We start from the raw sequence: 25,021 nt of genomic DNA, 5'->3' as shown, positions 1-25,021 counted from the left end.
TCTAGTTTTTTAATCATAGATTACATGACTTTAGGATTATCACTTTAGAGAACAATATCATCAGCATATAGAAGAAGGCGTATATCCATCAATCAGTAGAGCACCTTTCAAACAGTCATGTAGATCATTCAGGTATAATGTGAAGAGCAAAGGTGATAACGGACAACCTTGTTTCACCCCTGTACCGGTTTCAAAGTAAACTGATACTTCACTTCATGTCCAAACTGCTGTTCTCGTATTCGAATCTATCAGATTTGTTATTTTGTTGGATAATCCCATCTGTCGAAGTTTGTAAATTAATGGCTTCCTGGGTGCCCTGTCGAAAGCCGCTTTGAAATCCACACTTCGTTTTCATTAATTTAATTAGTTTATATGTATCTCACAAATCACAATATTACCAAGTCATTCACTGAATTTTCACAAACATGTAATTTCTCCTCTTTTTGATTCGTATTAGCAAGGAATCTGACGTCAGGCTTGTCAAAATCGCGAAAAATTGTATAACTTTTTTGGGAAGGCGCCAGCATCAGTAATCAATTCGTCCCCCACTTCCTTCGAGAGCCTATGGCAGTGCTCCAATCTAAATTTCATCAACCTTCTGCACTACATCAGCAGCTCTGGTTGGATGTAGATATGTATCTGCCCGTTGAAGGTGTCAAAATGGTATCAAAATGGCGCTTCAGTGTTACTTGGGGAGTGCCACACTGATACTTCAACAATTTTACCTACCTACCTTCGTAAATAATTAAAACCTCCGAATAATCTCGTAAGAAGGCTTGAAAGCTCATTTAAATTCTGTGACAGTTATTAAAATAAAGTACCCCATCTGTATAAAAGTCTTTTGTTTTTTGTTTTTTAATTCGAGTTTATTCAACTAATGAATGACTTAAACATAGATATATATTACGATTAGTTGTGAACTGAATAGATATAAATAAATATATTTACTTTAACGTTTTAGATACCAACTTTTAGAGTACATTTGATTCCATTAATAGTAAACATAAACAGAAGCGATGAACACAAACCATAACTATATAATAATGAAATTGAAATCTTTGTTACGATTTATTGCACATCAAAATTTATAAGTGAGTATCCATATGTATGTATATACTAGTAAATATTTGTTCATAAGTATTAATATAATCAAACTTGTTAAATGTTCAATATTTATATGTTTTTCAATTCTAATTTTAAGGCGTAATTCATAATATTTTTCAGAAATTTGTTTGGCACAAATGAGTTCACTAATTACATAGTTTCATATATACTGATTTTGATTTTATATATATTATTTTTTCATTAAACCTACATGTAACATTAAGCATTTTTCTTCGAAATTTTCGACTTCCCAAGACAGCAAAAGTGATTGTATTTGCGACTGGCAAACTAATGAGAGTCAAGGAAAAAAACACAGTTATCTTTCCCCGTTCGTAATTTTTTGATTCTGTGTAACTGGGCCGCTTAAAAATAAATGCAGTCGTATGTCCGATTTGAAAACTGGCACGGATCTTAGCGGTACAATTCCGACAAGCTTCCACATCGCTATGAAATAATGGATCAAGCAATACTTTCTCCTAGAAACTCGAAAAAGTGGTGCTCGAAGGCGATCTAAAGAGCCATAGGAGACAATTGGAGTATTGATACATTTGGCGGATTTGGAAAAAATATGTTTGATAGTTAGTTAGTTGGTATCATTAGTAGCCTAACAGCATTTCAATAGAATTTCATTGTGTATATAAAGGGTTTTCCAATAGCAGGTGTTATTTAAATATATAAAAGGCTATTGGAATTGGATGGCATTGATCTGGACAACGTTTATTTTCAACAAGTTGGCACTACGTGCCACACAAGCAACGAAACCACCGAAATCTTGTGATTCAACACATTGTGACTTTTTTCTTTGGGGCCATGTGAAAGAGCTGGTCTACGCCAACAGCCCAGGGTCGATTCAAGACCTCAAAGATGGAATTCGTGAGACTATCGAGGACATAGGGCAGTCACTTTGCAATTCGGTTATAGAACATTTCCTGAAAAGGATATTGTCCTGTTAGCGTTGTCGTGGTGGCCATTTGCCTGATGTTATTTTCCACTATTTACGGCATCCCTTCCTCTTTATAATGAAATAAACATCTGATCATTTATATTAAAAAATAGCATTTTTCTTTGAATATCAAAATAACACCTCTTATTGGAAAACCCTTTAGTAGTACGTATATAATCAAATCGCTCGCGCTATGTGCTTAGGTCCAACATTCTATACTCAACCAGAGGATCTAACATCGATTTCTATTGTATTGTAACAGTATTCCATTGCAGACGCCTTTATGCAGAAAGGAGTGCCTGCCTAGTAACAAAGTGAAGGAAACTTGGATGTCAAAAAGCTGCACTCGCATCAAATCTTGGGGAAAAATAAATCCATTATTTTCTCGGTAGATGGCTGTAGTGATCGATATCTCGTAAAGTATAGTCCAAGCAATTTAAACAATGGAAGTCAACAAAGAGAAAATTCGGTGCATTTTACATTTTACAGCTTTGAGTTTTTCTTTCATAAAGACGAGAATGCTAGCCAGGCCGCTGAAATTGTAAATGGGGTTCATGGTGCCGATATTGCAACGGCTAATTACGTGAAATCTTGGTTTCGTATTACGTTCAGGCTTTTTTGATATTTAAGAAAATGTCGATAATGTAGATAAAATCACAGAAAAAATCGAAGTTGACCGGCATGTTAGTAGTCGGAGCGTCCCCAAGGAGCTAGATTTTATTAAAGGTTTGCACTTCGACCTCATGGTCTTTGTGCCTAGAAGCTAAAGATCGACCATAAAACGCAAAAATAATGGATTCCTTTTTCCCCAATATGTTATCTTCTGGAGGTTTCATAGATGATTGGAAATTTACCTCAATTAGCCAAATTCAAAGGGGTGACAGTAGGAATGATGTCTATGCCTAAGCTATCTACTGTGTCGAAACTCTTTGAGTGTATCATTCAAGATGAGATAAGAAAAAAATTATTTCTTTCTAATCGTTCCACAGTTCAGAATCTTGCTGCGTTTAGTGAATACCGCATTTCGTCTTATTCCGATGGGTGTTAGGTTGTTTGCGTCTAAATGATTTCTCTAAAGCTTTTGATAAAGTTTCGCATTCTTTACTCATTTTTAAGTTATCTTGTCTTCATTCTGAGTTTCTAAATTGGGTTAAATTGGACTAAATTGGAAAAAAATTGCATTACTACAATTGAAGGCATATGCAAAATTTCTTCGCCTCTACTGGCGTTCCCCAAGAGAGTATACTAGGGCCGCAAGAATACCCAATTCGCCTTGCTAGGACCGCTAATATTTGTTTTGTTTACGATTGACATAAGTAGCAGCTTTCGTTTCGCGAAATTTTCGGTCTATGCTGATGACTTAAAAATGATTTACCAAAATTTCGAAGCCAGATTATGCACTTGAGCTTCAAAATATCATTGACGCCCTGGAACTATGGCGTGTTAGTTCTCGGTTTTCTTTAAACCTCAGAAAGTGCTTTAAAGTCACATATTCGAGAACTGAAAATACATTGCCGACATCTTACAACATTCCTCATTCTTTGTTGCAAAGTTTGAAGGAAATTAGAGAGCTTTGCGTTATTTTTCCGAGTAACTTTGTATTCAATAGACCCATAAGTCATATTATTGTATTTCAAAAGTTTACTCGTTATTAGGGTTTGTGAGGCGAAGTAGTTGCACCCTTACACTCTAAGATTATAATACACTTCTTTCGTTCGATCCAATTGGATTTGATAGCGTTAGGTGAATGATAGAAGGGTAAGTAATTTAGTGAATTAAGCCGGAACTATGCAAAAATGTCATCCAATGTTTCATCAAAAGCGCCGAGGAAGTCATTTATTGGATAGTGAGTTCTATTTGGAGTTTCCCTGCCAATCGCTATTTTCTCATGTCAAAACAGGTGGCCTCATATGACACCCTATTCATATTTAATATTTACCTCTAGAAAAAAATTCCTGGCGATTATGATTGCTGCAGGAATTAATTAAAGCTTATTTTAAGATAATCCATTGAAGGTATAAATAAGTAATACATTCTGGTAATTTTCAGCCATTATATTTATACATTTCTTGTGTATATATTTATGATTCGTTACTCTGCTAACTTAATAAAAGGCGAAAATCTATGTTCATGCCACTTATAACGGCCACAAATGAGTAGATGTAGTAGGGTTAGTGGCACAGGCGGAATTTAGTAATATAGCTTGATTGGAGTGGTAGGGTAGATCCACGCAATATCCATTTTACGAAAAGTTTTATCTGGAATGAAAAAAAACGGTATTTTAAATATGTAGTGCAGTTCACCGTTCAGAAACGTAAAGTAATAGTCAAACATAAAATGATTTTATCACAAAACGAATAAAATTATTTTTAATGTAGCATTAATCTATGTATATTATATAATAAATAAAGGAGCACTGATTTTATTTAGCTAAGTTAAAGATAAAATTAACTCGAGAATACCATCTACAGCCATCCAGTGCTGTTGATGTAGTGGAGGAGGGAAAAGGGATCTAGGCTGGAGAATTTCCTCAAACCATCCCCAAAGGGAACGTTGAGGCATCTCAAGCGCCTAGCCGCCAAAGCCAGACATATCGCACCCTAAATACAAAAGGGTCACAACTCAAAATGTACTTTCTGCTCAAATATGAACGAGACGTTATCAATAAAACGGTCCGCGGATGACATATGGCAAAAATAAATTTTTTGTTTTTTGGTAGGACTGTTATAAGCTTACATGGCAAATTTCGGCGTGATATGTCACATAGTTTGTTTTCTGTGCTACTGTAAACAAGTCAAGCTCGAGTGTGGAAAATTTTGAGTTGTGACCCTTTTGTATTTAGGGTGCGATATGCTGAGAAAGTGCTCAACAGTCTCTTTCTCTGCAGAGTCCCCACACCTTCTGAAATAGGGGTTGTACGGAATTCCAAGCTTCTCCTCATGAGTACTGATCGTCCAGTGACCAGTGAACACAGCAATGAGTTTGGAAATTGAATGGCGGTTCTGTATACCCCTTCTTGATAAGCTCATCAGCAATTACATTTCCCTCTATATTCCTGTGCATAGGAACCCAGATAAGGGAAATGTTTCCTGCACGTTCGAGACGTTTGAGTTCGAGTTTACCAGAAGATAGCTGCAATACGGCAACGACAGGGCGTTGATCGCAGCTTGACTCTCGGAAAATATATTAATGTCTTTAATGTCTCCCAACAGCGATCCCTAAGCATTTTGCATGCATGCAGGATCGCGAAGACCTCTGCTTGAAAAACGCTGCCCGTTTCCGGCAGTTTAAAGGAGGCTGAAAAATTGGCTGATTTAGAGAAAACTCTCGCTCCCACTCCAGTTTCCATCTTGGATCCGTCAATGAAAACAGAGGTACCTATATCCGTGCCGACTCTCCCCTCTTTCCAATCTTGCCTGCTCGGAAAGGTAACCCTATCACAACCCTCAAAACACAGTTTGTGGATGGGGAGATCAGTACGAAGTACAGAGAAGGAAGGGAGATCTGCTTCAAGATGATACTACGTCCTACAGGAAGTTGCCTCCATAGGCCACTCTCCATCAACTTAATAGCGCTCTGAGCAGCAATGGATTTAACTGGAAGGTCCATGGGAAGTACATAAATGCAGAATGACGTTGAGGGCAGCAGTGGGACATGTTCTACATGCACCAGTGATGCCCACGCATGCAGTTCTCTGCACTCTCTCTAGTTTAGTGGAGTTATAGCCCTTCTGAAGAGCTACCCACCAAACTTGGCAACTATATGTCAAAATTAGCAGAACCACTAAGTTAATTGTACATCCAAAGTACGACAAGTGGCTTGAGACCTCATTTTTTGCCGAACATAGATTAACAGGCGTAAAAGGCTATACTGGCCTTCTTAACTCGATTTTCTATGTGCAACTTCTAGTGGAGCTTGAGGTCAACTATTACATCAAGATACTTGACTTCCTATGAGAGTGTAAGATACTGGTTGTTTAGTCTTGGAAGCTTAAAAGGTGGAGGCTTGTAATTCCTGGTGAATAGCATCAACTCCGCTTTGTCAGAGTTGACTCTGAGACTCCTGTAGCTTCGCACATCGCCAAAAAAATAGTTCATACGTGATGCTGAATGCTACCCATGAGTCAGTTATGCGAGAGTAGAACAGTCGTTGGGTCTATTATTAAAAAAATCCTCTTCACAGAAAATGGTATGTGGGCTGGCCATTGTATTGCTCTATATTTCCGCTTCTTGCCCCATTTTGGAGAAGTGGAAAAGCCTTCCCTGTACAATTTAAGTATGCACTAAATATTATTTCCCTTTTGTTAGCATCGGTTGTGAAATCTTCAGAAATCCACCTATTAATTTGGTAAAATTTTCGGTTGTTTGTTGGCTCAACCAACAATCAAGCCATTTGAGTTTGACATTTCGAGCTTTCTTCTTTTTTCTAATGGTATTTTTTTTTACTCCAGCTATCGACCTCACACGATTCGCGTTGCGCTGCTTTACATGTCAAGTGAAGTAGACGCTAAAAGGACCGACAGTCTCCTAATCTTCCCTTGTGTTGCGATGATGTCAGCGTTTGCTCGTACAAGTGCAAGCAACAGCAGCGTAGAGACACCTTCTTCATTATGTGACTGGATGTTCCAAGTACATAACCTCAAATCATGTTTGCAGTCGTCGCCATCAAGAGGAGGATATCTCATCTCCATTGATAATTGTTTTAATGTGTTGGGTTAGAAGACCCACGTACAAACAATTCGTACGCTGCTTTATTGAAGAACACTTTTATACAGTCAGGTGGCTATAATACTGACATCCATCTGTAGCTGCAGCTACTGGTAAACATACGCCGCAGACGTTGGCTACCCTTTAGAGAGTTAGTACCCTGAGCATACATGAAAGAATTCGCAGGTCGTGAGCTGCAGGTTCCACATGCAAAAAATCCAAATAATCATTTCTGGTGGTTCCCATGTGAGTGGCAATCAAAAAATATCCACGCTTGCATGGGCTTCTGGGCCGCAAAGCCTCTCGCTGAAGGTGAATTGCCAATTGAAACAAATGTCAGTGTCAATAAGTTTTAAAACTTTAGTCATATTTTACTGTAGGATTAAGCAGCAACAAAATTTTTGGATTACAGCCAATTCACTAGAATAACTTGAGAAGGTAGCAAGGTAGGAATATTTGGGCTTTATGTATTTGTGTGTGGAAATAGGTACAGACGGAAGCAGGTGCACAAATCAGGAGAGCAGCAGAGCACAAAGTTTACGTGACTAGGAAAGGTGCACATTAGGAGGTGAAATGTTCAAGGTCTGCAAAATTGCAATAATAAAGTCAGGCTTTTGCTGTTGTTGCAGCTTAGTGCCATACATACATATCTATGTATATACCGCGCTGGCAAACACCTGCTAAATAAATAAAAATGTTTCAAATAGGTTGGGATTTAATATTGAGTGCTTTAAAAAATTCCCTAACATATAAACACAAATTTTGTCAATTTCGCATGAAAATACGATTGATTTTACTTAAATAAAGCGAAAACAATTGGTTGTATTATGACCCTCTAAAACTTATTTCAAATATTATAAATCACTCGTTCATTTGTTTGTGTAGATTTGGTACCCGTTTGATTGTATCTGCTGATTTTGCGGATTAGATACAGGGGAACTCTAGCTTGCCACCGTGTTAAATGGGGCTTGATTTAATTAATGTCGCGTATCCATTTGTTCACCGCTGCTCTGCGCCTACATTCGCAAAGTCGCACGGTGCTGGCAGATGTGGCCCACATACCGGCCCAAGGAGCACGCAGTGACGCAATGCCAACTGTAATGTAACTTATCTCCGCACCCTGGGAATAAATTCTTGAGCTTATAAATATTTATTTTTGTACTTCATACAGTTGCTGTTGCTGCGAGTCGAAGGCTACTGGCTGTGTAAATGTGGATACCAGGGGTGCCTTTTATATTTTGCGCCCAGTAATGAAAATACAGTAAAATAATAACGAAAATGGCTTTATTGTTTTTCAAAGTATTCTCCTTGGAAGTCAATACACTTCTGCATTCGCTTGAATCAAATTTCAAAGCACTTTTGCCACTCAGAAGTGGATACCTCCAAAATGAGCTTCATTAAGCGTTGAAAAACGTTGATCTCGCATTTAATTTCTGATTTTCGGAAACAAAAAAAAATCTATACTTGCCAAATTAGGGCTGTAAGACACATGACTTACTTATTCGGCCTTCTGTGCGCTCAAAAACTCTCTTGTGCGAGTCAATGCGTGAGAGTTCGCATTGTTTTTTTGGTGAAAGATGATTCGTCTTCGGTGGTTGGTTTCCTCAATTGTCCCAAAACAAATGATTGTGCACCACTCAGAATTTACTGTTTTAAGTTTCTCTAGTTGAACAAGTCCGACAGGATCGGGTTTTCGGAAAAAACAGGCAACCATTTGCTTAAGCTGCTTCTCCGCGAATAGCTTTTGTTGGATTAAGCTCGTCTTGGAGAGATAGCGGTCGCCCCTCGGCAGACAATAGCTAACCTCCAAGGGTATTTCTGTCATGAAAAAGCTCCTCATAAAAATAGCTGTCGTTTGGAGTCGACTTAACATTGTAGGTCCCTCCATTTGTGGAATAACATCCAAACCCACGCCATAAATAGGAGGAGATGCACGACCAAACACCCCGAAAGGATGTAATGCTGTTAATTTCTATTTTATTTCCTGCTCATATGCATGGGTCCACTTGTTAGTCATGTGTTACGATGACGTACTTTGAAACACCGCGGCTGAATTTCTTCAAATTCCTTTACACTATTCGATACGAGTTAGTTTCTGAGCAATTGTCCAATTATGCGGTATCCAACGAGCTTTGCTGGTCCGACTAATAGCCATGGAGGCTTCTATCTAGTAATATGACACATGACGGACTTGCGCCATCAATTGATGCAAAGCATCGATTATTTCTGGCACAACACCATTTTTTGAGAGCTTTCACTCTTCAAGGATCGACGGTCAAGTTGGAACTCATCATACCAGTGCTTCACAGTGGCTAGATGTAACGCTTACACAAAAATCCGAAGTAAGTCGATCAATGCACTCCTGTATCGATAATCCTAGTCGGAAATCATAATAAATCAACGACAACAACAATAATCAATAAATTTTCACGAGTTAATTCCATCTTTTGCGCGTGATGAATTTTCAAACACCCTGAAAACAGAACAATTAGGGCTCGTTTAATTTTAATTTGTCCTAAAAAATATCAAACCTTTCGATAAAAATATCGAATTACACGTGGCGCAAAATATAAAAGGCAACCCTCGTATATGTATGTGTGTGTGTGTGAATGTTTGCTTGCCCGAAAAACCCAAATTCCACTTTGCTATTGTTGTTAATTGAAAACGTATATGTATATGTATTTGGTTATCCTTCTTCGGGTTACTCAAATATTTGGCTGCAAACACAAGCACACGCAAGCCATTCATTGAAAACGTCTATTGTTGAATTTTCATAATTTTACAATTACGAATTGGGAACATTTTACGTTTCTGCTCATTAGGGAATTTGTGTCCCTGTGCTTCCGCTTCTTTCATTTCATTCATTGTTAGCTTTCTTGTTTCCATTTCCAATGCGAGTTTGCTTCTTCGACTTTTTTTCGATTTAGTGGTGAGCAGCATACATTGGAATGAAAAGGCCAAAGGATAAATGGTCTGCTTTTTTATCAGGCACAAGCATTTCGCATTGTTATTCGCTGCTTTCCTCGTTTCTCTTTCTCTACTACCCCAACCACTTAAATGACACTCACTATATCCTCTGCTCGTATTTTTTTGTTGTGTCACCAAAAATTAACCCCGAATGAAATAAGTACTCAGAAACTCATTTAAGGCCATAAACGTTGAGAATTACTGCGTTGACTGAATGCCAGCTATTTCGACGTGTTGGTTTGCGGTGAGGAAAATGGTTTTGTGCACTCATTCACCCAATGAAATGACGTTAATGGCAGTGGGAAATTGTTTAAATTGTCAAATGTACTGATGATGTTTTCAATGAAAGCGAGATTGCACATAAGTTTGCTAAATTTGGATAAATTTTTTGTGAGTTATCTGTTGTATTTCTCCACTATACATTATTGTCATGTCCAGCTTGCGTGAAAAATATAAAAAGAGTACCATTCTAATTCGTTTAACTTAAAAACCTTCTTACCCGTAAATGAAACGGGAGCGAAAATCGTATTTTTTCAACTTTTTGCAAATATAATACATTAGGCAATGATTTCTTTTAGAAAAAGCAGAAAAACGGTAAGGGAAAGTCGTACTTTGGAAGTGAATTCTCATTACAAAGGGGGATCCGATTGGAGGTTCTTTCTTCAATAGGGGTTTTTTGACAGATTACGCGTGACTACTGTCTAACTAAATACAACATTGTTTTTTAGTATTCATTGACATTTCAACATAAAAAGACTTACGCCTCAACAATGTTTACAATTTGTACAATTAATTGTATTACGAAACTCGACGCTCTGTGAAAAGTGTTCATCGCGCCCTCAGGCCAACTTATGGTGTACATTTTGTGCAGCGATGAGGCCCATTTTCGGCTTAATGGCTACGGAAGAGGAACCCGTAGCCTTTCAAGAATAGCCTTTACATCCATTGAAAATAACCGTTTGGTGCGTCTTATGGGTGCGGCCCATATTGCTTCAAAGACGAGGCTGGCGCCAATGAAACAGTGAATTGCAACCACTAAACCACGGAGATACGAACTTACGCAATTCCGAATGCTAGTTACACACCGACCCATTCGGATACGGTGGATATAACCCACTATTAAAACCTCAACAGCCACTGCACACTTCCAAAGAGACGGTTTGGTGTGCATTGTCAAGCGGTCGAATAATTGGATCATCGTTTTTTTTTTGATAATCATCAATCTTCAAATTGTTTGAAAAACGTTGAAGGCAACCAATTTCTGTGCCTCAGTGTGAAGTAAAAAAGTAAAGTGTATGAAACAAATCCAGCGCCCAACTCAGCACTTACAGAAAATATCGTTCGCAAGGTTAATCCGACATCACTTCTCCAAAATTGAAAGAAAATAATTTTTAAAAATGAAATCAGCACTTGTCTTCGTTGAAATAGTTATTGAAATAAATTTTTATGATTAGTAATTATTTTTTAATTCAGCTTTTAGTTCTGCCACAGGACACGCTGTATCTATCTTTGTCTGATACAAGTTTTCCTTAATATTAACGGTTTAAGTAGTCAGCTGATTTTCATAGCAGCCTACTTGCCTGATAAGGAAGAAAATTTGTCTACTTTACCTTCGTTTAGTATGGCCACAATCGACCACAGATTGCAATTATTTTTTAATAGAACACGAAAAAAGTAGAGGACAATAAAAAGACCAAATTGTTTGGGAGAAACGAAATCGCGATTAGATCGGCATAAATATTATAAGTAGTTTGAGGGAAAAAATCCCTTATTTTTGCGTAAAATTTTTGCGCAAATGGTTTAAAACTGTTTTATGGTCGATTTTTATCTCCTGGGTGATGTTACGACTACTAACATGCCGGCCAACTTCGATCAGTTCTGTGATTTTATTGACATTTTCCGCATTATCGACATCGAATCGGCGAAACCAAATTGCATGTAATCAACTGTTACAATTTCGGCATCATAAACACCATTCACAATTTCAGCGGCCTGACTTGCATTTTCGTCTATATCAAAGAAAAACTCAAATCTGTAAAATGAAAAATGCACCGAATTTTCTCTTTGTTGACTTCCATTGTTAACACCCTGTAACTCACAACTGAATGGGAAAAACAAAATAATTTTTTTAATGTGAAATGTCGCCTTGACAACGTGCATAAACTTCTAAATTGTTTGATCGATACTTTACGAGATATCGATCACTACAGCTATCTACGTAGAAAATATTGGATTTATTTAAACCCAAGTACCAAGCCTACATTTTATATATTGAGATTAAATTTCCTTTTCATTTCATAGCCTATGAGTTTGTTTAATTCCAAAAATTAACAGCCAGCCAAAATTAGATTTTACAAAAACATGTCCATGCATTAAAGAAATATCATGCATTCGTTATATGGAGAAAACGCGCAACACCGTCACGGAAAAAATTGTTAAAAATTAGTTACCAGCCCTTTTGTATGAAAATTCATTGAGCTATAAAACTTGATTTATTTACATTGAGAAACGTTTTAAACGATGCGCGAATTTGGCATGCCAGACTATTTTTTATTAAATAAGAAGTTCCTATTTATAAAATTCCACCGGCATAGCTGGCGTATTTTCGTGATAACCGCGTGCGAAAATGTGCACGTCTGTCCGTATATATATATATATATAATTGACGCATACACCCTTTTTGAATGTTTGGCCGACCTGCTCCTCCTATTTGTGGTGTGCGTCTTGATGTTGTTCCATAAATGGAGGGACCTACAGTTTCAAGCCGACCCCAAACGGCAGATATTTTTATGATTAGCTTTTTCATGGCAGAAATACATTCGGAGGTTTGTCATTGCCTGCCGAGGGGCGACCGCTATTAGAAAAATGTTTTTCTTAATTTTGGTGTTTCACCGAGATTCGAATTAACGTTCTCTCTGTGAAATCCGAATGGTAGTCACGCACCAACCCATTCGGCTACGGCCCCCGTCTGTCTGTATACTTCACTTTTATTTTTCTATTAGCGTTTATTTTACCAACCGATTTCTATTAAATTACAGAGTGAATACCTTCTTACCTTTTCATCGCGTGTGCCCGTACTTGCTTCTATCCTTTTTTATAGTTTTCAGTGTCGCTGACATCCGTCAACCGAAGCTCATTGAAACTTGTAAAATTTTCCAACTCATTGCCTCGCTGACTTTGCTCCGAATGCAGTTCATGTTTGGTGGCATCTGTCTGGCTAATGCCAGTTACAACTTCATAGTTGTTACCGCCAATCGGTTTACTATCACCTCGACGATCACCCAACAATTCAGTTGCATTGCAATTTGCTTCAGCGCACATTGAATTGATCTGTTGTTGGTATTGTGAATGGTCGGCAGTTTTTTGTTTTTGTCGGTGCTGCGTTGTCATCGAGCCATAGGTGGCAATCACATCATCTCTGTAGTAGTTGGCATACATCACCAGCTCAACAGAATTGTTTAATGCGTTCATTGTCTCCTCGTCGTACTCATCGGAGTTTGAGAATTCTGAGTAGCTGTCCGAGTCATCGCAATCGAAGTATTTGCTCTGTAAGTAAAACAAAATTAGTATTAATTTTTTCGGATAAATATTCAGCACTAAAATTTCTTTAATTGAAAATTTGCTTGAAACATAAAAACTTCTATAGGGAAATGTCGGTTAAATTTGGGATTAGTACGGAATAGGTTTGGGATTGTCCGTACTCTGGAAGTGCACAGGTGCGAGTTTGTAGGTGTGCTGAACTTCTTGACTTTTTGAGTTCTATATTAGTTTAACACAAAATTAGACGCTTTGTGCTCGAATTTTTGCAAATTTCTTTCAAAGTGGATGTAGTGTTGCTCAACTGTTCGTTTATTTAAAGATGAAAATTAACGTATTGTGAGTCCCAACACTCAGATGTAATTATCGCAAAGCCAATGCGTTCATAGAAAACAACAATTTGGTCTGAATTTCAAGTGGTGGCTTCACTGGCTAACGTTTTCGAAATACCACCATGAATATAGTATAAATTGACAGGAATACCAAAATAAATAAAATTTTCTTCATTGCATTCAATTTTTAAATATATGCATACCTCTATTTGGACCACCCTGTACACACAACTAAATATTGTAGTACGAGAATACCAACTAACTACAAACTTTTAGTTTTCTCTTTATGCGCTCTTCCTTTCACTTACCTGGCATTCGAGGCATCGGCAGTTATCACAAAGTGTGCAAGACAATCCGAGCAGTTCGGCGGCTTCTTTGTAAAGCTCGTAATTGCTTTTTTGTTGTTGAGACGACTTCAGCACTTCCAACTGTTGTCGCTTTTGATTGTTACTATCGCCGCTTCCGCTCCAATTGTTCGACTGGTTCTGTTGCTGGTGTCGCTTGTTGTCGTCAACTGCATTCGCATCCATTTTGCCATTCCAATAATGTTTAACGATGTTGTTCAAGGGCCCACAAGTTGCTATTGCGGCCATTGAAGCGGTTAGCGTTGTTGATTCAGCAGTGTTTGATTCCTTCACATATGAGCTGGTATGAAATTCAGTGGGTGTCACAGAGCCGGTGCACCCGACACGGTCATTGTTGCTGATACTAAATGGATACAATATTTGCACAAACATTATTTGATAGTTTATTGGAGCATTTAAAATTTATTTGTGAAGTTAGAAGTTTTCGGAGCAGCATTCAAAGCTTTAAGTGCTTTTATGTCAATGAAAAAGAGTTAGCACAAAAACCATGTCTTGTTAATCTGAAAATTACTTTCTGTGGTATATATAAATCCAGTCGTTTTTTATAGTCGTGTTTTCAATTGCGTTTAATGAGCTCATGATTCAATGATAAAAGATTTGCTCAGTAGGCAGCTTTCTCGTTCTCTCTTGACAAATCGGCTCCCTTAGCAAGTCACTGGGTTGCTAGCTCTAGGAATTTTGAGTAAATGTGGAAGAAAAGTAAAATTTGTACAAAACCATTTCATTTTCAAAATGGTCTGCTTAGGAGCAACAACGGCAAGATAGAGTAATTGACGCAATCTGAGATTGATGAGTGGAGAATTTAAAAAGCTTTATTTCTGTGGTGATTTAGATGGAATTCATGTTTTGCAACGAGCTAGCGTTTGCTATAGAGTTACGGCAGGGAGAATAATTGGATGATCCCGACGCAATCGATAACATTGCAGACCTCATTATAAAAAAGTTGGGATTGACAGAACTTGTTTCCAATGAGCCCACTTTCCAATGGATGGATGAAGTGTCCAGAGAAGGCTTAGCAAAGCACAGTACCTACATGAAAAAGCGTCTCATAAAAAACCATCTACCGGAATCGGCTTAAAACTGTAGGTCCTTGCAATTGTGGAGCATCATCAAGACGCACATGAATTGAATCATGTAATGAACTGACTATTTTATATGTTTCAAAAATGTGTGTCACTTTTAAAAGTCATATATTTTTTCATTATTAAATACGTAGTTGTTTTTTTTATTTTTCATATTAGTTACGCCCCATGAGAAATTACTTATTCAAATAAAAAAGTATTTAATGTTACTCAAAATAGTTCTCTAAAGATCTTTGCTCAGCTTTCGCCGAGCTCCTCCTCCTATTTGTGGTGTGCGTCTTGATATTGTTCCACCATCAGAGAGTCCTACAGTTTCAAGCCGACTCCGAACGGCAAATATTTTTATGAGCAGCTTTTTCGTGGTAGAAATACACTCGGAGGTTTGCCATTGCCTGCCGAGGTGCGACCCCTATTAGAAAAATGTTTTTCTTAATATTGGTGTTTCACCGAGATTCGAAACAACGTAATCACGCACCAACCCATTCGGCTACGGCGGCCGCCGTATTAGGTTAGGTTAGCTTAAAATGGTTGCCCATACAGAGGGACTTGGACGACAAAGAAAAAAGATTCGTCCTTTGTGATACCATTGTAAATGAGAGAAGAAGGCTGGGAAGAAAGAAAAGAGGAGCGGAGGGATGTGTATTTGGTGAAGACATATTGGATGACTGATTACGGTGGTGTTAGTCGCTTCGTACTACTAATGAAATTCAGCAGGTTTTTAATATTAAAGCCTGCTATATCAGCAGGCGTAGCAAAGAGATCAGAGCAAAGATATTTAGATCTTGGAAAACAGAGAAGTTAAGGAAAAGTGCATAGATGATTCCTTCTCATGCATGTTCACCTCGCGGGTAAGTGCACCCACGAAATTTGTAAGAGCACGCATGAAATTTGAGAGCTGAGATATTGTTAGCCTCAGGAGATTCCTTGAGCGCCACCGATCCACTCGTGGCCAGGAGATTTCGTGACCTTACAAGTTATTGTACTTGCCCAGCGTTCGCTGAGTTGACGCGAAACTCAACTCTCCAGGAGCAGACCGCAGGTAGTTAACTAGATCCTAATCTTCTCGTTTCGCATCGTAGTTTTCGCAGTTTCCTGCAATTTCGCTACGAGGTACCCAGGTAACCAGCCATATATCAAAGTGAAGTCAGGCTTCCCTAACCAGTTTTGAGTGCACCATTATCAAGCCCAGGGCCCTGATTGGCGTTTGGTTGCTGAAATAGATATTAACCTCCGTGACAGTTAATACACAAGTGAGCAGCCTTTTTGTATCAATTGTGAAACAATTGCCTTAAACCGAAGTCGTCGCTGGCAGTAGATTTATTCTAACAAATAACAGAAATTTTATTTTTCGTAGGCAAGAGAAACTAGTAGAATGCGGTTTCATATTTTAAATTTGTTTAGAGTTTAAGGACCTAGAAGCAAACAGATAGAGCTGTATATATGTAAATGTATATTTGTGGTCCGCTACTTTTTCACTAGCCGATTTGTAAGTTTAAAATAAATAAAAAACTTCATAATCAGTTTCCTTTCATTTAAGCAAAAGTTAAACGAATCACTATAAACCGCGGCGGAGTCATATGAAACCTAGGTATTAACAACGAGTAATTAAATTTTTCTCGGCCAAATTCTCGTAAGCGGTTATCGCGCCAATTACAAAGAAGGATTCAATTTTCAGAAATATCCTATGTGCCCATTTTATGAGATAGGAATAAATTCTTTTGCTCGCGCGGCCATAAAATAGGTGAAATTACAAGGCATGTTGCAATTTTTCTTTGTAAAGAACGTACTAAGAAAATTAAGTTGAAGTGAAGTTAATAGAATATTGGGAGGGTTTTGTTAAAATCATATCCTTGGAGTAGGGAACAAGCTTTTTTAGGATAGAGGGCTTGTTGAAATGTAGATGGCAAGGTAGCCTTATATGGCAGGTATTTTAACCTACTTAAAATCAACAGTAAATCGAACAAATTAAAGTTATCCCTTTTTGTTATGAATAAAAAAATTGAAAAAAACATGAAATATTTTTTTTCTTTTACTAAAGCAATTATTAGTTTTGTTTCATTGCAATACAGATTTTGACCTCGTAAAACAAACGAAAGCATACAATAATTACACAGACCGACAAGAAATTTTACCAGCAGCCAGAGTATGCTGTTCCAAAGGTTTTAGACATTCTGAATTCAAATCTGGAATCATAATGTTTTAACATAAAAATTCAAATAATTCGAAATGGGCCTGCATTTGAGGTTATGAAGCTTTGCGACTTCAAAAAAATCGAACACAGCAAATTAAAGTAAGAGCCCTCTTCTTTGGAATGCCGTTGAAGGTGCTCCAATAACTTTTTTATTCGACATAATGAGTTGTAAAAATTTCTAATTACGACGGTTGGCAGAGATGGACATTTACAAAAAAGTGCTCAACAGTCTCCTTCTCTGAAAGGTTCCCACAGCTTCTGCAATGGGGATTAAATGGTAAACCTAGCTTTTCCTCGTGTGTGCCGCTCGTCTAATGACCGGTAAACACAGCTACGCGCTTGGAAATTGAATGGCGTGGAGTCTCCAAAACGTTCTGGGACCTCCGTCCATTGCACTCGGGCCACAGGGTTTTCGAAATAGCACATAAAGAAATGGAGATCCATCTTTTCTGCCCTTTGCTGAGTATTAAGATGTGCAATTGCCCATTAATAATAGCCAGGGGGATGCCGATGACCGGGTAGGAGGTCTCTGATACCAATTCAGTCCCCTTCCTGGGGACTCTCATAACCCTCTGAGTTCCTATGTCCTGGAACACAGATCAGGGAAATGTTACCTGCACACCCTTCATACAGGAGATGACTACTTTGGATTTGCACCAGAGTCTTGAACGCGGCTTGACTATAGAAAAAAATATTAATATCTGCCTCGCTCCCACATTCCCTAAGCATTTTGCATACCTGCAGGATCGCAAAGTCTTCTGCCTGAAAAACACATTCGGCAAGTTTAAGGAAATAGATAAATTGTCTGATTTACAGAAAACCCCTGCTCCGACTCCCAGTTCCATTTTGGAGCCGTTTGGTGCAAAGAAATACTGAAAAAAATTCGCCGAGGTGGTTCAAAGAACGTCTATGACATCATAACACATTTCAGTATTTGAGGCGGAAACAAAACAACAATCGACAGTGTGCGTGTTCCAAGACGAGCTTAATCCAAAAAAAGTTGTTCACGGAGAAGCACTTCAAAGCAAATTACCCCTTGTTTTTTGGAAAATCTGGTCATATCGCAATCGTACGGCAACCATTTGAATGCCAGAAGTTTTCGGGGGATTAAGAAAAACCTATCGTTGAAGATGAATTATCCTTCACCAAGGCAATGCAAGCGCCTACGTATCGGCTCACACAAGAGAGTTTTTGAGCGCTCGAATTAGCGAATCAATGGCTCAATCACCTTACAGCTCTAATTTGGCACCTAATGATATATTTTTGTTCCCGAAATTAAAAGCGAGGTCAACGTTTTTCAACGCCTGAAGAAGCTGTTGTAAGTCTTCAACAGCTCGTTTTGGAGGTATCCACTTTTGAGTGCTTTGAAATTTGGTTCAAGCGAATGCGGAAGTGTATTGACTTCCATGGGAGTATTCTGAAAAACAATAAATCAATTTTCATTATTATTATACTGTGTTTTCTGAATTGGGCGCAAAATATAAAAGGCAACCCTCGTACATGAATGATTTTTGAATATTGAGGAATTTATATACAATAATATATTTATTTTGACTGCTCGTTATATTTAGAAGCCAAACATCCACTTGAACTAATAAATTTGTATGTTTTTTACAAATTAGTTGAAGGTATTAAACGAAAGCATCGAAAATGAATTAAAAATGTAAAAGATAATAAAAGCTCGGTTGGATGTGCCCACACCAAGCGATAATGCCAAATTATATTAATTTCACAAGTTTATTATTTATATTGTATAATACGCAGAAGTAGGCCCGATTTAACTAGACACCACTAAATAGCAAAGTATTGTTAGAGTATGAGTCTTAATATATGACGCCGAAACTCACCTGTACTGATACACGTTTTCCCCAGCACCCTCATCTCCTGCCCTCCATTTATCCTCTTCGATGAATTTTCGAAATTTCGTTTTTTTCGCCATAAGGGATGGCTTCACGTTGGCGCATTTTTTCTTATTGCTGTTGTTGGATTTTATTTTATTGACACCCTGCCCAGCACTCGCATCCACACCTCCTCCACAGCGACCTTCGCCATGCATTGAATTGGTGCAGTTGCCACCACTGGCATTTGCCACATAGCTGCAGTTAAAGAAATTTTGAAATGCAGCTGTCGGTGGCAAACATTTCGCTGCGGGTGTTGTTGTTGTTGACAAGGCTGCTACCGACAGCGCAGGCGGTGATGTGACAATATTTCCGATGGTTTCCGTGACGCCGTTCCCCGAATTGCGTAATTTATTTTGCATTGCTCGCGAACTGGCGCAGCAACTGCGATTACCGGATCTCGAAGCCAATGAATTTTGGCAATTTGACACATTTTTATTGTTCATGTCATTAGGATCGATGAAATCGAGGCGAGCAAAGTCCTTAGAAGGTATAAATATTAAATGAATTGAAGAATAAAAATGACATTGGATGAAATTTGAAATAATGGGTCCTACTCCATTAAAAGAATGAATAAAATCGCTCCACTATTCTCATTTAAAGAGATAATATTTCACGTGGAACCGCTAACGGGAGAGGAGCGCCGTCTGCCAATAAATATGCATGCAATAAAAACTGGTACGAAAAGCGAATTCTGATAGAAGATTCCGTTTTTGTCATTTGTACAAATTATAATAGGACTATGAATAAGTTCGTGCGGTTTTTTTTCGAAATTTGAAACTTTATTGACGTAAAATGGTTACAAATTTAATATTCAAAATATTGTCCATCGCTTACTACTACTTTTTCCCATCTTTCTGGCAATTCACGGATTCCCTTTGTGAAAAATTCGGTCGGTTTTGCCGCAATCCACGAATCGATCCATTTTTTGACTTCATCGTAATTACGGAAGTGCTGGTCAGCCAGGCCATGTTGCATCGATCGGAAGAGATAGTAATCGGATGGCGCAAGGTCTGGACTATACGGCGGGTGGGGTAGGACATCCCATTTGAGCGTTTCTAAGTATGTTTTGACCACTTGTGCAACATGTGGCCGAGCATTGTCATGTTGCAAAATAACTTTGTCGTGTCTATCGGCGTATTGCGGCCGTTTTTCTCGCAGTGCTCGGCTCAAACGCATCAATTGTCGTCGGTAGACATCCCCCGTAATCGTTTCATTCGGTTTCAGTAGCTCATAATACACAACACCCAGCTGGTCCCACCAGATACACAGCATAACCTTCAGGCCATGAATATTCTGCGCCGACGTCGATGTTGAAGCATGGCCAGGGTATCCATACGTTGCCCGACGTTTTGGATTGTCGTAATGGACCCACTTTTCATCGCCAGTCACAATTCGATGCAAAAAACCTTTTCTTTTGTGCCGTTGAAGCAGTTGTTCGCATGCCATAAAACGGCGTTCAACGTCTCTTGGCTTCAATTCATACGGCACCCAATGGCCTACCTTTCGGATCATTCCCATGGCTTTTAAACGTTTGGAAATGGTTGATTGATCAACTCCCAAAGTTTTTGCAACCTCTTCTTGCGTTTGAGCCGGATCTTGATCGAGCAATTCCTCCAATTCGGTATCCATGAACTTTGGCGGCGCACCCTCGCGTTCTTCGTCTTCCAAGCCAAAATCATCACTTTTAAAGCGTGCAAACCACTTCTGGCACGTTCGCTCAGATAGAGCATGCTCACCATAAACTTCCACCAAGGTACGATGACTTTCGGCTGCTTTTTTCTTCATATTAAAATAATGAAGAAGAATTCCCCGCAAAAACACATTATTTGGCACGAAATTCGACATTTTCAAGTGTGGTAAAAATATTGTTGTTTACGCTTCAAATAAAAAACTTATACTGACGTTTGTGCCTTACGACAGTAGCTCTCCAATGAATGTTTGGAAATGTGGATCGATGGAATAATAATCAAGTTACGCCATCTGTTGTAAAACCGTAACGAACTTATTCATAGTCCTATTAAATCTTGCGATAGAGTAATTAATTTTGTATGCTCTATGATCAGAAAGTACCGGGAATGTTTAAATAAAACAAAACAGAATTAAGTTTGAGGCAAATTTATTTTATCTCCTTCAAAATATTACCCGTCTGAAGCAACACACATGTGCCAACGTTTAACCCAGTAGGACGGCGAAGGGATGGCCTTCAGCTCCTTCGTCGCATTCTCTTTGATCTCCTCTATCGACTGAAATCTCCTTCCACGAAGTGGTAACTTCAATTTGGGAAACAAAAAGAAGTCGCACGGGGCCATATCAGGTGAATACGGTGCTTGAACAATGGTATTTACTTGGTGTTTGGTCAAATAATCCAGCACAAACTTGGGCTCGTTGCGATGGCGCGTTATCATCATGCAAAATCCAAGAATTGTTTGCCGGCCGTTTGCGACGTACAGTTGCATCTCTCAAACTCTTCAAAACGCAAAAATAATATTCTTTATTGACTGTCTGGCCTGATGGAGGGTACTCATGGTGAACTACGCCTTGGCAATCGATGAAAACAGTCAACATCACCTTCCCGGTACTTTTTGATGATAGGGTATGGGAGTGGATACGCTCTGAATTTATACAATTTTACTCTCACCAGTGTTTTTGTACTTTTTTGAATAAAATTCAATAAATCTTTTTACAAAAAATTTAGCTATAATCTTACTTCACGAAACTAACGCTATTCCTCCTCACATATGAAGTAGTATAAGTATATTCCTTAAGCTACTTCAGGGCTGTTCAGTAGATCATATGTGATGAGGACTAGCGTTAGTTTAGTTAGTTAGTCAATGGTTTGTTAACGCTAAAGTATTCCAAACCTATAAGATTGAGGTACCCCAAGCAGGGTAGGAAATGTGTGAGAAAGCAACTTATACGAGTATTCATATTTATGAACCTACGTATATTGAATATCTTACCCCATAAGATCTATAATTAGAATTCAGCACATATACAGAATTTTGAGTACTGCTTTGGAAAATCATATCGTCCATTTTGTTGCCTGTAAATATAAAAGGAAAGATTATTTTCAATGGCTTGATTATTTATCGCAGATAAAATCTATAAAAGGCATATGAATCCCACCAGTAAAAATATTGTAATTAAATTTAAGCACCATAATTTTAATTGAGAGTTTCAAATACCATTGAAGTATAAAATAGTATAAAGAAAAATAATATGCCTGTGTTACTGCAAAAAGTGGTTAAAAAGTAAATAAATAATTAGCAAGTAAATACTTAACTTTTAAATTGAATTTTATTTTCTTTCTGGTAAAAAATTGTGCTTAATGAAGCTACTATAAATTTCCTACATTTGAGTTTCACTGAATACTTTTCAGCTTCGTTGTCTGCCAACAGAACAAAAAAATGTAATAGAAAAAATGCACTTGGATACGTATCATTTCCAGCATAAGGACGATGGCGTTTCGAAAAAATCTCTTTCCAGCTTTTGATGATTCACATCTAAAACTCGATGAGTTATTCAGTTCATATCGATCGGTAGTCAGCACCACAAAACTCATGCGACTGCAGAGATCGCCATTTATAAGATATTAAGAATTAAATAACGGCACTGACGCCGCTAAAGAAAATTAAATCAAGCTCAACTTTCTTAAAATCTCCTTTAAGAGCCAATTTACACGATTACTATTCACCCTGGGTGGAAAGTCATGCGTTTCGAGCTTGTTGACAAAAAGTGTAAAGAAGTCAATGGGGTAGTCATGCAGCTCGATCAGCGAAATCGAGCGGTTTTTTGACACTTTGACTTTCATCGTATTGACATTTTCAAGAGCACTTTGGGCTTACGCTCAACAAACGAATGACCAAAGGAAATTGTCCACTTAAACGTCAAAAATATACAAGAAAAGCCGCAAGCAAAACGTTATCGTGTAAATTTACGAAGATTTTCGAAGACTTCTTTCAAAGAGGATGTGCAAAAATCCAGGGTGAAAAGTGGCTCTAAGTCATCTCTAAAAAAAAAACATAAAAATGGAACGCCAAACCCCCCTTCACCTCTCTGGGTTGCGCGCATGACCATATGGTTCTAAGCATTTTAAATACAGAAATTTGCCGCACAGAATCTTCAAATACATCATTTCACAATAAACAATTCTTGATAAAATTTTACAATACAGAATTTTGCATTACAGCTAAAATTTTGAATACCATGAAAATTTCGTACCCAACCCGTCACAACAAACTACTGTAAGATCCCGTTTTATGCGGTAGATACATACGTTCTAAGAAAAAGGCATATAAAAAGTTCGCACTTTATTTGCCATGAAAAAGTAGGGATGCGGTCCGTAATTTTCTAAAATCACACAAAACCAAAACAAAGAATTAGAATTAACTTAAAGCCGCATAAAAAGTTTGAAGAAATTAAAAGAAATAGGCTGCTTCATAAATGACTTCGAATGTCTGAAAGACATTAATATAAAAAAAATAAACTTTTTCATTTGACATTTTTCAATTTCAGACTAGCTCAATTTGAACCATGGAAAGATACACAATCGAGCAACGCGTTAAAGTTATTCAGGCTTATTATGAAAACGGGCGTTCAAATCAAAATGCTTATCGCGCACTTCGTGGTTTTTTCGGTCAATTTAATCGTCCAAATGTGCGTACAATCGGAAAAATTGTGCAAAAGTTTGAACAAACCGGGTCTGTAAGAGATGTGAAAACACCAGTGCACGCTCGTACAGCTCGTACTGCAGAAAATATTGCTGCTGTTGGCGATAGTGTGGTTGAAGAGCCGTCCACCTTAACTCGCCGTCGTGGCCAACAATTGCACCTCTCACGCTCGTCGTTGATGAACATTATTCATAAAGACTTGCATTTACACGCTTCCAAGGTGCAATTGACTCAAGAACTAAAGCCTCTTGACCATTTCAAGCGTCGTCAATGGACAGAACAGTGGCAGGAAATGGCAATTTTCGAAGAAAATCATCTTCAGTGATGAGGCACATTTTCACCTCAGTGGATTCGTCAATAAGCAGAATTGCCGCATTTAGGCGAATGATAATCCAGGAATGATTGCCGAAAAACCAATGCCCCCACAAAGAGTGACTTTAATTTACTGCAAAGTTGAAAACCTTTTCGAAATGATTTCGTAAAGAGGGGGAGTCCCCGAATTGCAAGCAGTGGAACTAATGGTGTGAGCTTTGAGCATTCAACGATTTTTGAAGATTGTCTCCATATGAACGTTTATCTAAGAAATTTTTGGATGAAATTCAAACCGCACAACTTCAAAATCGCATAAAAATAATCGCCATAAAAAGCGACCTTACGGTACTAAAATAACAATTCTTCCAATGCAGCAAATCAATTTACATACAGGTACTCATGAAAATATGCATCTAGCGCCTGGGAGCGTCAGATTCTATAGTAATCTAACTATTTTGTACTTAACTCACCAGCAGATACTCCTCTTATGAGCTATGCGACTATTATCTAAAATCCGCAATTATTAACACTTCTTTTCGTTCGTAGTTCAATTTGTAAAGAGATTTTTTTTTAATATTCGTTGGTTTTTGCTTTTTGCTTCAGTGCTTTAGTGCCTGCTGCTGTAAGCCTGGTTGGGAGTGGGATGCTTGGTGATTGTTGCTGCTTGTTGACGAAAATCAACGTGCCAATTACTCTGCTAGTTCAGCTGAAGCGTAAATTTATCCTTTGCGCAATCCTTTTGAGCGCACACACTTGTTGGCAGTTATTGTTGTTTTTGCTTTCAATTGTTAAGGTGTTCATGCTCGTTATACGAGTAGCGGTACTATTGCTGGTGCAGATTTTGTTTGTTGTGCGCAGTATTTTCGTCCTTTTCAATTTCTAGCTACGTAAGCTGGTAATCCAATAGGATT

General features: G+C 38.1%; 1 protein-coding gene across 1 annotated transcript; it reads right to left on the bottom strand.

Moving 5' to 3' along the window:
* Positions 1–1,105: 1,105 nt before the first annotated feature.
* LOC128867900 (uncharacterized) lies at positions 1,106–25,021 on the bottom strand. Its single transcript, XM_054109501.1, has 6 exons — positions 24,581–25,021; positions 22,089–22,171; positions 19,075–19,607; positions 13,898–14,297; positions 12,776–13,266; positions 1,106–4,305 (listed from the first exon to the last, which is right to left on the bottom strand). Exons 2-5 carry the CDS (start codon positions 22,161–22,163, stop codon positions 12,805–12,807), a joined length of 1,470 nt encoding a protein of 489 aa, XP_053965476.1. The 5' UTR covers positions 22,164–22,171; positions 24,581–25,021; the 3' UTR covers positions 1,106–4,305; positions 12,776–12,804.

This window comes from Anastrepha ludens, chromosome 6, assembly GCF_028408465.1.
Source record: "Anastrepha ludens isolate Willacy chromosome 6, idAnaLude1.1, whole genome shotgun sequence".
NCBI lineage: Eukaryota > Metazoa > Arthropoda > Insecta > Diptera > Tephritidae > Anastrepha > Anastrepha ludens.
The sequence above is the reverse complement of the archived record's forward strand: the minus strand, read 5'-3'. Positions and strand labels throughout refer to the sequence as shown.

Excerpts from the sequence above, each read along its gene's own strand:
- LOC128867900 (XM_054109501.1), bottom strand. The coding sequence starts at position 22,163 with ATGGACGATATGATTTTCCAAAGCAGTACTCAAAATTCTGTATATGTG. Across the intron at positions 19,608-22,088 it reads CTAATTATAGATCTTATGGG|GACTTTGCTCGCCTCGATTT; the intron begins GTAAGATATTCA and ends ATACCTTCTAAG. Across the intron at positions 14,298-19,074 it reads GAAAACGTGTATCAGTACAG|TATCAGCAACAATGACCGTG; the intron begins GTGAGTTTCGGC and ends GTATCCATTTAG.